This window comes from Punica granatum, chromosome 5, assembly GCF_007655135.1.
Source record: "Punica granatum isolate Tunisia-2019 chromosome 5, ASM765513v2, whole genome shotgun sequence".
In the NCBI taxonomy this organism is placed as follows: Eukaryota; Viridiplantae; Streptophyta; class Magnoliopsida; order Myrtales; family Lythraceae; genus Punica; species Punica granatum.
In genome coordinates this window covers 5,342,943-5,357,959 of record NC_045131.1, presented here as the reverse complement: position 1 = coordinate 5,357,959, position 15,017 = coordinate 5,342,943, and the positions used below count along the sequence as shown (strand labels likewise).

The 15,017-nt window shown below is 35.8% G+C and overlaps 2 protein-coding genes across 3 annotated transcripts; both read right to left on the bottom strand.

The window, feature by feature from the left end:
- Nucleotides 1-1,211: 1,211 nt before the first annotated feature.
- LOC116207346 (B3 domain-containing protein At4g01580-like) lies at nucleotides 1,212-4,386 on the bottom strand. Of its 2 annotated transcripts, XM_031540254.1 has the most exons (5): nucleotides 4,119-4,383; nucleotides 3,307-3,712; nucleotides 3,094-3,201; nucleotides 2,537-2,670; nucleotides 1,212-1,705 (listed from the first exon to the last, which is right to left on the bottom strand). In XM_031540254.1, the coding sequence occupies exons 1-5, from the start codon at nucleotides 4,230-4,232 to the stop codon at nucleotides 1,463-1,465; spliced, it is 1,005 nt and encodes a 334-aa protein (XP_031396114.1). In that variant the 5' UTR covers nucleotides 4,233-4,383; the 3' UTR covers nucleotides 1,212-1,462. The 2 variants fall into 2 exon arrangements, with proteins under 2 accessions (XP_031396114.1, XP_031396115.1); XM_031540255.1 differs by lacking the exon at nucleotides 2,537-2,670 and having other exon boundaries at nucleotides 1,568-1,705; nucleotides 4,119-4,386.
- An 8,010-nt stretch (nucleotides 4,387-12,396) lies between these two features.
- On the bottom strand, nucleotides 12,397-13,987 carry LOC116207217. Its single transcript, XM_031540104.1, has 2 exons — nucleotides 13,564-13,987; nucleotides 12,397-13,244 (listed from the first exon to the last, which is right to left on the bottom strand). Exons 1-2 carry the CDS (start codon nucleotides 13,942-13,944, stop codon nucleotides 12,708-12,710), a joined length of 918 nt encoding a protein of 305 aa, XP_031395964.1. The 5' UTR covers nucleotides 13,945-13,987; the 3' UTR covers nucleotides 12,397-12,707.
- Between the last annotated feature and the right edge of the window lie 1,030 nt (nucleotides 13,988-15,017).

Genomic DNA, 15,017 nt, shown 5'->3' with positions numbered 1-15,017 from the left:
GTAGCACAAGTGTGTCTCTGGAGGAAGGCGGGATCGGAGATTACAGATTGCCACTGCTTCGAGACATACTGGAATGGAATGAGAGACTTGATGGGGACTCTCCAAATTATACCTCTGATGAGGCCAAATCCGTCTGTAACAAACTCCTGAAACACACTGCAATTGCTTTTCTTCCATGTCCTCTGAGTTTGCAGAAAACATTAACATAAACTTCAAGAAATAGACATGCGATATCAATCAGACATATATCATATATGTGCCAAAAACCTAGTATTATATTAAATCTAGACATGGCAAACGATCTCGCTGCACATAAATCTAAATCATCCAAAGAAAATGATACAGAGGAGAAAAAGAAATGAATTCACAAGAGTGAAAATAGTGTCTATAAAATATTTTTGGAGTACAGGTTAAGAGTTTTTGCAGAAAATCGAAAGTTCATCAGAGGCGACTGCCCGTGCAAACTCCATTGGTCCTTTGAGAAGGTGCACGTTTTAGTCGCCACATCCTGGAATTGTTGGGCCACTCTTCAATGGAAACAGAGGGCTTAATTTCAAGATTCCTTCAATGTAAACTAGGCCTTTCATTTGCATCATGGCCCCCTTTTCTTTTCTGTTCTTCTGAATCTCGATCTGAAGAGGCCAGTAAGCTCTGCCCCCTGATTCATATCCATGTCACTATGGGTGCTTAACGGGATATTCTTATTAAGCTCCTGGACCTGTTTAGATTGGACTGCAAGTGCTGGTGCACAGTATCAGTATGGAAATGGTTTTTTCAAACTTGTCCAGAGCCTCTGAACCTTCCGTGCCAGAACTCATACAGTTGCAAAGGAACGCTGGCATATTCTTTTTTGCTGAATAAAGGAATGCTGTCATATGGAAAGCACTTTACTTCCGCGAAATAAAATCACAAGTCAGTGAGATAGATTTAAACATTCTTGATACAACAGTGAAGAATATATGTGTTCTTTCTCGGTAAAAAATTGACGGAACGTTGTAGAATCACTCAGAAAGAGTTGCTCGAAAAAGAATATTATGTATGAGAATTCTGAGGCCAAACACTACTAAAGTTGAGTAGCTATCGTTTCTCACCACCCCTTCACTTGAGAAACCCAAAACAAGTTTTTTTACAAGTTTCTGACAAGCCAAACGGACCTGTTTGACGTGTTAATAGATCTAGTCCCACACTTGAGTAAACCTGCATAAATGATCAGTCGTAGGAAGATGCAGTAGATAGTAGATCATGATCTCACAATCACAAAATGATCCAGCCAAGCAATCCTCAAGGAAAAACATGTAGAGACAGACTAGACATTAACCAAAGACAAGTTAGACAACATCACCGTTGCTGACACATTAAACCTAATGGAACGGAAGGAAATATAGACTTACCTCAGTTATCATTACTGAGGCATAAAAACCGTTTTGCCCCTTCAAGGATACATGCATCAATCAGAACAAATCTAATGAGCACATATGAAAGTAATGACATTGAACTTGTTCGGTGCTGTACGCTCAAACACGCAGATGTCCCCTTCATGTAGAGAATTGTCTTCCAAGAATTTGACCCAGCCTCGACAAAAGACTGCCCGTTTTCTATCCGAGTATGTGTGCATATTCACACGCCACGATCTGCCCGAATGCTTAAGTTGCATGACATGGATCCTGTACCCTGCGTATCTGCTGATGAGGCTCAGAGGCAACCACTGCACAATCATTAAAACCGACTTTCAGTAAAATTACAAACAATTTAGGACTCTGTGGTAAAAAAAGAAGAAGAAAAGAGTGCTTTCAGGAGTTGCGCAGACATTCCTGAGCCATGACACACCCTAGACTACTGTAATTGGCGACATATCTTCATTTGTCAATGGACAAAACTCTCTCTTGCCATTAGATATCTAGCACTGGAGTCACTTAGTGTCAAATTTCCTTGTTCAAATTGATGAGAGAATTTACAAGGAGGGAAAAAGTTCATTCCTTCAAGAACTGAATGCAGATCATTGGACATCATGCTTAACTTGTTTAGATGAATACCCAGTCTCATCACTTTCGCCAAAAGCAATACCAACCAGTATCAGGTATAAAACAAGCAGTTTTCTGTTTGAAGAACCGAAGACAATTTTTATGTTTTCATGTGAAGTGTTTCTAAAGTTGTCTTCAGAAGCTAGTTGATAAGAAAATAAAAACAGATCAATTGGTGTGTTGTTTAAAAGATTCCAGATTCGAGCAAACACCCACATTCTTCAGCACCAGTCACAAATTGCCAGAACCGGTTGCTAAACCCATCTCACTTCTCTCGGTTTTCAAGATTTATTCCAAAAGACAAGTCCAAACGACAATGGATTAAAGATATTTAAACTATTTTTGAAAGCTAACTCAAATAACTATCTTTTGGAAATAGTCTAAATAGGTACTTCTTATTCGTCATCTCATCTAGGAAACAACGAGAGGCTGACAAGAAGTATGCTTAAAGAGGTGCATGTCCATTCTATAAACTATATGCAGAAGTTTGAAAATCTTTCTGTATACAATCTTACTGCTTGTCCATTCCGCATGTAACTTGGCCTCAGTATAAGCCGAAAGAAGGGGTAGTTTGAGTGGAACTGGGAGGATGCTAACTTAGCTTCATCATGTGTATGATATGTGACCCCTCCTGCAGCAGTTGCCCTACCTACATTATATGGAACATCGTGGAAATCTCACTCTTTAGACTCAAATTTGGGTCAAATTTATGATCTTCGATATCATACTCTTAATCTGTTTGATGAATGTGGAGATCCCATATTGAAAACTATAGGCCATGTTTGATGTGAAAGATATGGAAGCGAGACAAAATTGAGTTTTGTATAAAACTAGAAATTTTTGTGCAGGTGATTTCTTTCAATTTCATAGATGATTCATCTAATAGATTGAAATACAGTGCAGACAAGAATCATTTAATTTTTAAGTCCTCTACCAATAGAAGTGTTGGTTTTTGGATGAATTCTTCCTGCAGAAGAACTGTAAAAGCGAGGATGGAAACTGATAAAAGGCATGCCTTATGTAAATAGCAGTAAACACAAGAATGGACATGGACTGTCTATATTCACCATACCAGATCTTATATTTATGCCTAAAGCTGATAAGTGAGCGCGGAAGTCATCATCATGTTCTTCAGCGGGCATCTTGACATCACTATCAACTTCACGAGCTTCCTCCCTTTCTGGAAATAGAAATCCATCATGACAAAAACTTCAGTTTTTTGTGTCTTATGAAAATAGCAGTAAACACAAGAATGGACCTGGCTTGTATATTGTATTTAACATACCAGATCTTATGTTAACACCCAAAGCTGATAGGTGAGTACGGTAGTCATCATCCGCTTCAGCAGCCATTTTGGCATTCTCATGAGTTCCCTCCCTTTTTTGTGATGGAAAAACATCGTTAACCTTCAGTCTTTTGCAGTGGCTACACCACAGGGGATACTTGATCTCACACCCGGTCTGATCAAATATAACAGTACGGAACAAGAAGCTTCCTTCCCACCGAAAGCTTATGGAGTATTTGGGTATGACAGAGAAATACTCCACAAAGTTCATCCAACCCTGCCCCATCCAAACAGTCCCATTGTGCTTTTCCAGTTGAATGGTCCAAGTTTGACCACTCGGGACCGCAAGGAGTACCCAGTTTAACAAGTTGTCCCCATAGCTCTTTACAAAAGCCTTTGGAATTGGCTAAAAGAAAGGTTGAAAATTTTTCCTTAGCGAGCAGCATATAGTAGGGGAGCACAAAATACGCAGTGATGCAACTTTTGTGATAACATCAACAAGCAGTGGAGTCTTCAGATGCAGAAGTCTCAAATGGCTTCCATGGTGGAGAAATTAAACAGCGAAGTTATGGTCTGTATCATGCTATTACTATAGTTACACGATACATCTGAGGAGTTCAGCTAAGCTTTATACGTCTGAACTGAACGCTGTAATCAGAAGTAACAGAACAAACTGTTGGCTGGGGCCTATTTCGCCTTAGGAACCCAACAAGATCATTGCAACGTACAAGCTTAGAAACAAAAAATTCTATTTTCAGACACAGACTGTGTGCTGTAGATGAAGAATAACGGTAAAATAGGGGGCGACTTACCAGCTTCCCAAGTTGTAGCAGCTCAGGAAGTATGACCCTTAAGAAATGGGGATGTTCTGGCTTGTAACGGGTCCGATGGAGCTGCTCATTCCTTCCAGTTCTCGGAGAAGCCATTTGAGAATGACCGAGAGCTTGCAGTCACGATGTGCTCCAAGTATCCCCGCAGAGACTGATGATATTATGATATAAAAGAGTGAACTTTCTTCCCCATGTTCTTATTTGAGGAGTGAAAAAGCTCTGCTTTTCCTGTCGGGTCAACTATGAGAAAGGCAGAGCACGGCTGTACTGAACCAATGGAGAGCAAAAGGGTGCGACCGTATCTTTTGTCCATGGAGAGTTTCTTCTTCCCGGAGCAGAGCATGGCTGTGCTGACCAATGGAGAGTGAATCTTGCCGGGTCCAAAGCTGCAGACACGTACGAGGTTGATTTCCTCTTTCATGAAAGAGACAGACTGTGTGTCTGTGGAACAGAAGAAAGAGGTTCTGCGGACCTTCTTTTAATAAATGAGGCTCGGAGGGCTTCACTCCTTAAAGATATCATGAAAATGAAAATCTTTGATCATGAAACTGATTATGATAGGGAATAAATTACGTTGATCCTCTAAGATTTAAAGCGAGGGAATGTACATGGGATGTTAAAGTTTATTGACTTGGCCTTGGTTGCGTCTGTGCCACTGGAAAGAATACCGTGTCTCGATAGGAGATTCATGACATAATAGATTCAATGTCCGGTTGACTCAAGACCCTGCGGTCCTCGTCGATGGTCAGAAGGCAAATATTGTCGTGGTCACTGGATAGGCGAGGTGATTTGCTTATCCTCACATGTTTCTGGAGGTGCGAATTGAAAAGTGGTCAGTGTGCATCTCTAGAGGAAGGCACGATGGATGTCAGAAACGCCATTGCTTCAAGGAGCACTGCCAGTGAACAAGAGACTTGACGGGGATTCTCCAAAGTATATCTTTGGTGAGGCCGAATCCGTCAACAGCTGTTGACGCAGACTCCATTTCCTTATATAAGCATGTGTTTATTTGGATTTGAAATTTTAAAATTAAGCAGTGAAAATTAAGTGGTAATAGTTTAGGTAATTAATAATTTATTAAATGCTTATTTAATGAAATTAATCTTGTTTGGTGTTGAAAATGTTATATTATTTGAGATCCTACTTATGTAATCGGCACGGAACTTTATTTTATCAACTTTAGGCCCAATAAAATTTTATATTACTCTTTACCAAAATATATATATATATATATATATATATATTACTTTTTATGTTTTGATAACATAAAAGTAATTTTCAACTAATGATCTCAATTGGTGTGCATATTAGATGGACTTTTTTAATAGATTTTCGAACAAAACTTTATTATATATTTTTCATATTATCTTTTTATGATATCTCCATTTCAATTATTTAATGTTTACATTTTATATTACCGTAGATTCATAAATTGTTATAACATTATTCTTATTATAGAAATTATAGTGCGATGCACAGATTTTTCATATAATGATTCTATTCAAATTTGTATTAGAGTATATTTGAAAGACGCTTAATATAATTGAAACCATTGCTTTTTGATAAATTTGCAATTGAGTAGTTTTAATGAAAAGGAACACGTGTAAATTAAGGTCATATAATCAACGTGTAAAAAACACAATTATGATAATAAAATTTCTTTTATTTCTCATACCATGTAACCTCTCCAATAAATAAATAATATTTTAAATTAAAAATCAAACATGTAAATTTTTTTAGTTTCTGCATTACTAAACCAATTATTATACAAATTATTTTATTTTAATTTTAAAAATAAGCATCATAATAATAAATATATAATAATTTTTTCTAAGATAAACCTCTTTCAATCAATATTAGAATACAATAATAATTAAAGACATAGAATTTCCAGAAATATAGAGAGACCTACCAAATAATATACTGAAAATTATATTACATTATAGATGGAAATGTACTTAAATTGCTATAATATTTTAGAGTGTAAACTATTATTACAAAAATTTAAGTTTATTTGGTGTAGCAAAATTTCAAAATTTTTTATATGAATATTTTCTAGATAATAAAATTTGAGTTAATTGACTTATATCTAATGATACGTTTAATTACTCATTTATAGAAAATGAATTAGTGTCTCGTGTCAATATTTTTCATAAAAATCCTACTAAGTAACAAATCATTTACCTAATATACGCTCCATATTTACATACTTTGTTTGTATATCGTTAACATAGTGCCATTCAAAATCCTTATGTTCACATGTTAAATTTTATTTTTAAATATACTTGTAAGTTTATATAATTAGTGGTTGTAATAATTATATATGCTTAATTAATTATTTTTTAGTATAAATTATTATAATATCTTTTTTCTTGTTTATTATTTGGTCAGCTATTGTTTTTAAAAAAAATCTACGTATAATTTATTGCATTAATCAATAACATTCATTGTAAAGGGTAGTCAAATTTACTACATACTAGTGCTCTATCTCGTATGTTGGTTGGATTGACTTTCATATATAGATTATCATGTTATTTTCACTAATCACATTTAGAAAGATCAATTTTCTTATTTAGAATAATAATACTTTTCATTATCAAATGTAATTTAAAACAATATTTTTCAATAAAGTAGAATAACTTTTTACATAAGAATCGGAGTAACTTTTAATTACAATTAGGATAAGTTTACGATTAAATAATAATTTTGCAACTAATTTTTCCAGTGTATTACACTTGCTTATTTTAATTATATATCTATATGAATTTCTGATTGTATTTAACCTTTTATAATGTTAAATATAATAATTTATATATTATTAATTTTAATATTTTAACATGATCATCAATTTTGTATAAAAATGCAAATATTATTCTAATAAAATTGAGAATGTCCAATACCGTTTTATTCATAGATTTAATTTCTTAGTCTTATATACTTTTTCATTTTTTTTACTCTTGATTAAAAATATAATGTATTTTTTGTTAGCATTTCGATATTTTCAAATTATATTATTTTTAATAATTATTAAAATAGTAATTATATTTTTATAATTTTTTGAATGCATTAATTGAAGCGCATTTATTGCACTTCAAAGTTAATTTTACTATATATAATATAGAATATAGATATAGACAAGTGAATTTACATGCGTTGCACGTGAAAAGTATTTTCACGTCAAGCTGTAAAACATAATAATACTAATAAAAATATATATAGGTTAAATTCATATGAATATGTAAAGTATCTCTAATTTATGAATTATCTTATTGGCTATTTAAGGGTAACAAATTAACTAACAGTAAAGCACTTAATCAACTGTTGAAATCAATTGACAATTTTTTTGATTAAATAAAGCATAATCACAGTTACCGAAAAGTAAAATTAGGCCGATGAACATTAGAAGTTACCATTATAAACAATTCATACAAAATACTTCTATGCTGAATTTAAGCTTCTTATATCATTGAGTAATCTTATGTGAATTGAAACAAGTATATAAATAATAACTAAATCATCGAAATCCTTAAAGAAGAGATATAGACCCCGTAGGAATGATTATCAATTAATGCAATATAAATGTTGACCATTTTCAAGATACATATATACATATATATATATATATAGCTGTGTGTGTGTGTTAGTTCCTTATTATTATAAATCTATATATAAAATAAAATAAGTTAACGTAATAGGTGAAAATATAATCTTTTACCTTTTACACAGCATAGGTATCTACACTTAAAAAATCCATGAAAATGAAAATTGCATTATCACAATTTTAAGCATTTGTTGGAGCTTCTAACAGTAGCCAAATCAAAATGATAGAGGAAAACTTTCCGATATAAAAGATAGAGGAAATTTTTCCAACTTTGGGTTGCTCTAAGAAAGAAATTGTATAAAATAGTTTCTTTATGGTGAGTACAAAATTTGAGATAAAATATATTTTTCAAACTACCATATATATATGAAAAAAATGGGATAAATTAGTTACTATATAATAGAATCGCAAAAAAGAAAAAAAAGCATCTAATTATAGCTCCTCAATTTTCGCAAGCATTTAAATAACCATGAAATAAATGAATAATTCACTACTGAAAAGAAATAAATGAATAATTATAGTAAGTTCTTTTTCTTTTTTTTTTTTGCAGCTAAGTTTCCTTTGTGTTTATTAAATTGTACGCAATTTCTTTTTTCGGTTACAGGGTTACGGGGGAGGCCCAATAGAAATCCTAATGCTGCGTTTGGTTTCAAAGTAGGATTTTAAAATCAGATTTTGATTTTGAAAAGGAGTGATATAAATGAGGCTCACCCTTTGACTTTGTATGAGTTATTTTATTTTGTTGTGGGTAGAATTAAGTTAAAGTAGGATTTTAAAATCCTACTTTGAAATCAAACAAGCCAATATATCTAATAAAGAGGTATGAGTAATCTCACATGAGTATCGAACTTGGAACCATTTAATTACCAGACCAGAGCGTGCGCTATTACCCTGCACCCTCGATAATTTTATGCAATTTAAATTGGATTAATTGTGTACAATGGCCCAACCTTAATTTGCCGTTAGCTTCAAATGTATCCCAGTGTTTGAATTAATTGTTACAAGAAAAAGCTTATAGGTTCTGATCTATGCTAATATTTGACCATTTTAATAATCTGTTGTTCCCTTTTTGCCTTCAAGTGACTCGGGATTGCATAAGCCTGTAAACTATTAGTATTTTTTTGATAAAAAGTGATTATATAATTCACCGTCATAATCAATAAAGAGAGATTTAGGCGACTCACTGTTGTCTAATAAGATCTTTGGCATGGCCGCCGGAGGATTTAAAACTTCCATGACGATCTACAAAGAGGTCTGGGTGGTCAATTGTGAGCTATGGTGATCCTTCCAAGACCCGAATTCGAAAGATATGGATCAAGAAAGACAGATGAATAAAAAGTTTTGGCAGCTGTTCCACATCAAAATTTTTGGAACCCATAGGTTTTTTTTCATTACAATTGAAACGTGGAAGATATTTGAAATTGACTACAAAGGGGGGGCCTTTTAACGTAATTAACCCATTTAAATTTCATCTGTATTTTCTAGTTTTATATATCTATACCAAAAAAATATAGAGATGCAAGATATATAAATTAATACTGTCATTTTATTCAAATACTTTAAAATAGCAAGTCGGCCAAAATAGATGAAACACTGAATTAAATATTTGTTTGTATTCCATGTTGTCACAGTATGTCCCATATTATCACCAGTAGAACATGAGTTCGAGCACTTACTATGGTATGATTCCAGAACTGCTGTTAATATTGGACTGTCGAATTAATTGGAACTACAGAAACTTCGAATAATAGACCAATTTGAGCAAATGAAGAGCATCGTAGTAATCTGGGAAGTAGCAAAAGAAAGAATTTCATAAAACTAAAGGGTGATGATTGATGCCCCTTGCAGGAATTGGTGTAATAGCAAGGAACTGCAGAGGAGAAGTGATGGGAGGATTGCGAATGAAATCCAAAGGTGATGATGCCCCAGAAGTTATTGAAGCTCTGGCAGTGGGAGAGGGGGTTGAGCTAACCAAGAAGAAGGAATGGAAGGATGCTATAATGGAAACTGATTCTGAAGTGTGGTTTCAAAAGCTAAGCTAAGGACTGAGATCATCGAAAGCAAGAGGTATTGCAGAAGCTTGAAGCTTATCCTGGTGCGAAGGAAGGCCAACAAATGCTTGGATTGGACAGCGGTCGTGTTCGAAAAGGGAGATGTGTGTTGATGGATGGGTTGAGCAAACACTATCTCCTTTACAGGATCTGTTAGATGAGGATGTTAGAAATAGCAAGAGAGGTTACTCTGCTGATGTAAATGAAGATTCCTTTGTTCTAATTGACTATGAATGAAATAAAAGAGGAATTCACCTCAGGCCCAAAGAAAATGCATACTTCCACACTGGAGCAGCAGTAAATCATGATCCTCAAAATCACATAATGATTGAGCCATGCAATCCTCAAGGGAAAAACATTACCATAGTTGTCGACACTCCAAAACGTAAACTATTGTTTGAGTCATCAAAATAATGGAACCAAAGCAAATATCGAGTTTCTCATAGAGATCACTACTGAGGTATGAACATTGTTTTTGCCCCTTCAACCCTTCAACTATACATGACTCGAGTAGATAATATCTAACATGCACATCTGAAAGTAACTACATCGAACGCGTTCAGTGCTCTAAGCTTGAACACACAGATGTCCCCTTGATGTAGAGAATTATCTCTCAAGAACTTGATCCAGCCTGAGGAAAACACTCTCTCTCTTCTATCCGGGTAACCGAGCAAATTCACATGCCATGTTTTGCCCAAGCACTTGAGCTGCATCTCATTGCATTCGCCTCTAAGTCAGACATGCATAGGAAGCCTACAGGCGGAGCCTGCATAATCATTCAAACCGACTCTGATAAGATGGAAAACAATTTTAGACTCAAGGATACAAAAGATGAGTACTTTCGGAAGTGGCAGCAATTCATGTGTCATTGCCGACCCTAAATGACCGTATGGCGACATGTCTGCAATTGCCAATGGACAAAGTTTTTTCTTACCCAAGGTAACGATCCTAGGGAAGTGCACACGCTACGCGTGCAAACCCACACCACACCAAGACCCGAGTGTGGAACTCATGGCTAATGAAGGGCCTAACAATTGGTATCCGAGTCCAGAAGTGGAAGCCCAGCTCGAAGTCCTCCACATAGTCGAGAAGGGGGAGAATTGTAGGGACGGTTTCTCTCCGATATGGAGAACGGTGAGTGTAGATGTTAGAGATAGTCCCACATGAAAAAGTTGAGAGGAAATTTACAGGTTTATAAGAGACGAAGGTTTAGCAACCCATTGGCTTAAGCTTTTGAGTTGCGGATGGGCCCGAGTCCGAAGTAAGCCTGTGGATTTTACCTAACAAAAAGATATCATTGGATTCATTTACTAATTTACCTTGACGATGAAATTTATAAGAATGAACTCCTTCAAGAAATTAATGCAGTTGAACCTCACGCTAAACCTGTTGAGGTGATTATTTCTCTCTTCAAGCCTATCACTTTCACTGAAAGTAATACTGGCTAGTGTTGGATAAGAAACTAGTGGGTTCTGTTTTAAAAACTTAAGAGAATCTTATGTTTTGTTCGTCCAGGTGTTCCAAAAGTTGATTTCTAAAGCTAGTTATCATAAGAAAACGAACACAGTCCTGCTGTTCTGTTATGGAAAAATATTCTAGTTTCCAGCATTCACCGACCTTCTTCACTACTAGAATTGGCCATTGATCTAGCCCCAGAATGACTCCCATAAAACAGTCACCAGTTGCAGGAACCAGTTGGCTGTGTTCCGGTTCAATTAGATTGGCTTTCAAGAATTGGAAGCAAATTCCAAATTGTTTCTGAAAGCATACTCAAATAACAATTTGTTTGGAAACAGTGTCAATGCCCCTACATATCTATTGTGTGCACTTCATATTTGTGCATCTAGAGCTCATCTGGGAAACAATCCGATGCCTACCAAAAGTATAATTAAAGGCACATAGTGCTTTTTATGAAGTAGATGCAAAACTATGAAAACCTTTAGATAGAATATCTTCCCATGTGTCCATGGAGGACGTGACTTGGCTTCAGTATAACCTGAAAGAAGGGGTAGTTTTAGTTGAACTGGGAAGATGCATGCAAGGTTTCAGCATGGGGCCTCCCTTGCTGCAGCTGCTATACATACATTACGCAGAACATAAAGGAAACCTCGTATTCTTTAGACTCACAAGTATTTGAATTTTGTTTTCTTACACTGTTTGCTGAATCTGAGCTGTAAACTATAGGCCAGGCTTGGTAAGAAAAATATGGAAGTGTCAAGGAATTGAATTATTATATAAAACTGAAAATTTTATGTGGAAAACTCCTTTCAATTTCACCCGGAACCTTTTACAACACAAGAATTTAATTCATCATAATTTCAAATCATTTGAGGACCTCTTTAGATAGGTTGATCAGGTATATTTTTCATAAATGATTCATCTAGCAGATTGAATGCCAACGCAGACACACCAATGCACAGATACTGTTTATAAGAGAGCAGCACTTTGTCCATGAACAAGAGATGAATATGATTCATTTTCTAAGCCTTCAATAAAAGTGTTGGTTTTTGGATGATTTGTTCCTGCGGAAGATCTACAAAAGAGGATGAAGAAGAAAAGGCATGTATTATGTAAATAGCAGTAAAACACAAGAATGGACATGGTTATATTTACCATACCAGATTTTACATTTATACCTAAAGCTGATAAGTGAGAAAGATAGACACCATCCTGTTCTTCAATGGGCATTTCGACATCACTATCAATCACTCGTACAGTATCCTCATGAGTTTCCTCCCTTTCTGATATAGAAAATCATCTTTAAACTTCAGTATTTTTCGTCTTATGTAAATAGACACACGAATGGACCTGGCTTGCATGTATTTACCGTACCAAATTTTATATTTATACCTAAAGCTGATAAGTGAACAAAGTAGTCATCATCCTGCTCTTCAGCGGACATTTCGACATCACGATCAATCACTTGTACAGTATCCTCATGAGTTTCCTCCCTTTTTCATATAGAAAATCATCGTTAAAGCTCAGTATTTTGTGTCTTATGTAAATAGACAAAAGAATGGACCCCGGTGGCTTGTATATAATTACCACACCAGATCTTGTCTTAACACCCAAAGCTGATAAGTGAGTACGGTAGTCATCATCCACTTCAGCAGCCATTTCAACATCCTCAGGAGTTTCCTCCCATTCCTGAGATGGAGAATCATTATTAAGCTTCGGTCTTTTGCAGCAGCTACAGCATAGGGAATACTTGATCTGACACCCAGTCTGATCAAATATAATAGTATGGAACATGGAGCTTCCGTCCCACCGAAAGCTTATGGAGTATTTGGGTACAACAGAGAAATACTCCACAAAGTTCTTCCAACCCTGCACCATCAAAACTGTCCCATTGTGCTTTTCCAATTGAATGGTCCAAGTTTGGCCACTCGAGACCTTAAGAAGTACCCTGTTTAACAAGTTGTTCCCAGAGTTCTTGACAAAAGCCTTTGGAGTTGGCTGAAAAAAGAAAAAGAATGAAAATTTTCCTTAGCGAGCAGCATATAGTACGAGAGCACAAAATATGCAACAACATAAACAAGCAAAATGAAGCAAAGCAGAACCGAACTGAACGCTGTAATCAGAAGTAACAGAACAAACTGTTGGTTAGGGCCTATCAATGCAACGTCACCTAAGGAGCCCTTACACAAGATGAGCATTATCACAACGTAAAAGCTAAGAAACAAGTTCCATTTCCAGACAGAGATCGACTCTGCTCTAGATGAGAAATAAAATCCAATAGCTAGTGGATATAATGGTAAAATACAGGGCGACTTGCCAGCTTCCCAAGTTGTAGCAGCTCAGGAAGCATGACCCTCAAGAAATGGGGATGCTCTGGCTTGTAACGGGTCCGGTGGAGCTGCTCAATCGTTCCGTTCCCGGAGAAGCCATTGGAGAATGACCAAGAGCTTGCAGCAGAGCCTGATGGTAAAAAACAGTGAACTTTCTTCCCCCGGAGACAGCTCCGATATGTTTGTGGGTATGGTTCCTTCAGGGACTGAATCCTATCAGAGGAGTGATGAAAAAGCTCAGCGTTTTGCGTCGGGTCATCTATGAGAAAGGGCAGGGCACGGTTGTACTGAACCAATGGAGAGCAAAAGGGTGTGGCCGTATCTTTTGTGGATGGAGAAAGAGTTTCTTCTTCCCGAAAGCAGAGCATGGCTGTGCTGACCAATGGAGGGTGAATCTTGCCGGGTCCAAAGCTGCAGACACGTACGAGATTGATTTCCTCTTTCGGCAAACAGACGGGCTGTGTTTGTCTTTGTGGAACCCAAGAAAGAGGCTTTCTGTTGACAAATGAGGTTCCGAAGGCTTGGCTTCACTCGTTAATCTTATCATGCAATCAAAAATGAAAATCTTTGATTATTATGTAATATAATTTAATTTTGTTATTTAAAAAAAAATTGTGTTTATGACATTTTTATTTTCTGATTTTATATTTTGTCTTATTATGATAATAAGTTCGTAGTGCTGTGTTACAAATGCTTTTTTTTTTTTTCCCTTTTCTGGGACCATAAGTTGATATAACTAGTTGAGCAGATGAAGAGCATGGAAAGTAGCAAAAGAAAGAGTTTCGTAAACTAAAGGGTGACTCTTAGTACGAACTAATCAGCGATGAATTAAGTATATATATATATCATTTGTGAAAAAGTGTGTCCATTCATTTTAAAAGACACATATCTTTTGATTATACTTGATTAATTAATTAATTAATATGAGGAGATATGTATTTTTGTCCTTTCAAAAATTAGATGGAGGGGGTAGTAATTTGCAAAAAATTGTGTGTTCATTTATATTGGAAAACACAACTTTTGATTTATACTTACAAGGGACTGCTCATAGGTGCAAGGCTGCTATGCTACTGGCTATGCAGGAATTGGTATAATAGCAAGGAATTGCAAAAGAGAAGTGATGGGAAGATCGGGAATGAAATCCGAAGTTGATGATGGCCCAGAAGTTATTGAAGCTCTGGCAATGGGAGAAGGGATTGAGCTAAGCCAAGGAGAAGGAATGGAAGGACACTATATCGGAAACTGTTCTGAAGTGTTATATCAGAAGCTGAGGCATCTGGTTACTGAGATCATCAAAAGCAAGAGGCATTGCAGAAGCTTGAAGCTTATCCTGGTGTGAAGGAAGGCCAACAAATGCTCGGATTGGACAGTGGTCATGTTCGAAAAGGGAGATGCGTGCTGATAGATGGGTTGAGCAAACCCCATCTCCTTTACAGGATCT

Coding starts and splice junctions, on each gene's coding strand:
- LOC116207217 (XM_031540104.1), bottom strand. CDS start 13,944: ATGCTCTGCTTTCGGGAAGAAGAAACTCTTTCTCCATCCACAAAAGAT. Junction 13,245..13,563: donor TGCTACAACTTGGGAAGCTG/GCAAGTCGCCCT, acceptor TTCTTTTTTCAG/CCAACTCCAAAGGCTTTTGT.
- LOC116207346 (XM_031540254.1), bottom strand. CDS start 4,232: ATGGCTTCTCCGAGAACTGGAAGGAATGAGCAGCTCCATCGGACCCGT. Junction 3,713..4,118: donor TGCTACAACTTGGGAAGCTG/GTAAGTCGCCCC, acceptor CCTTTCTTTTAG/CCAATTCCAAAGGCTTTTGT. Junction 3,202..3,306: donor GGGTGTTAACATAAGATCTG/GTATGTTAAATA, acceptor TTCTATTTCCAG/AAAGGGAGGAAGCTCGTGAA.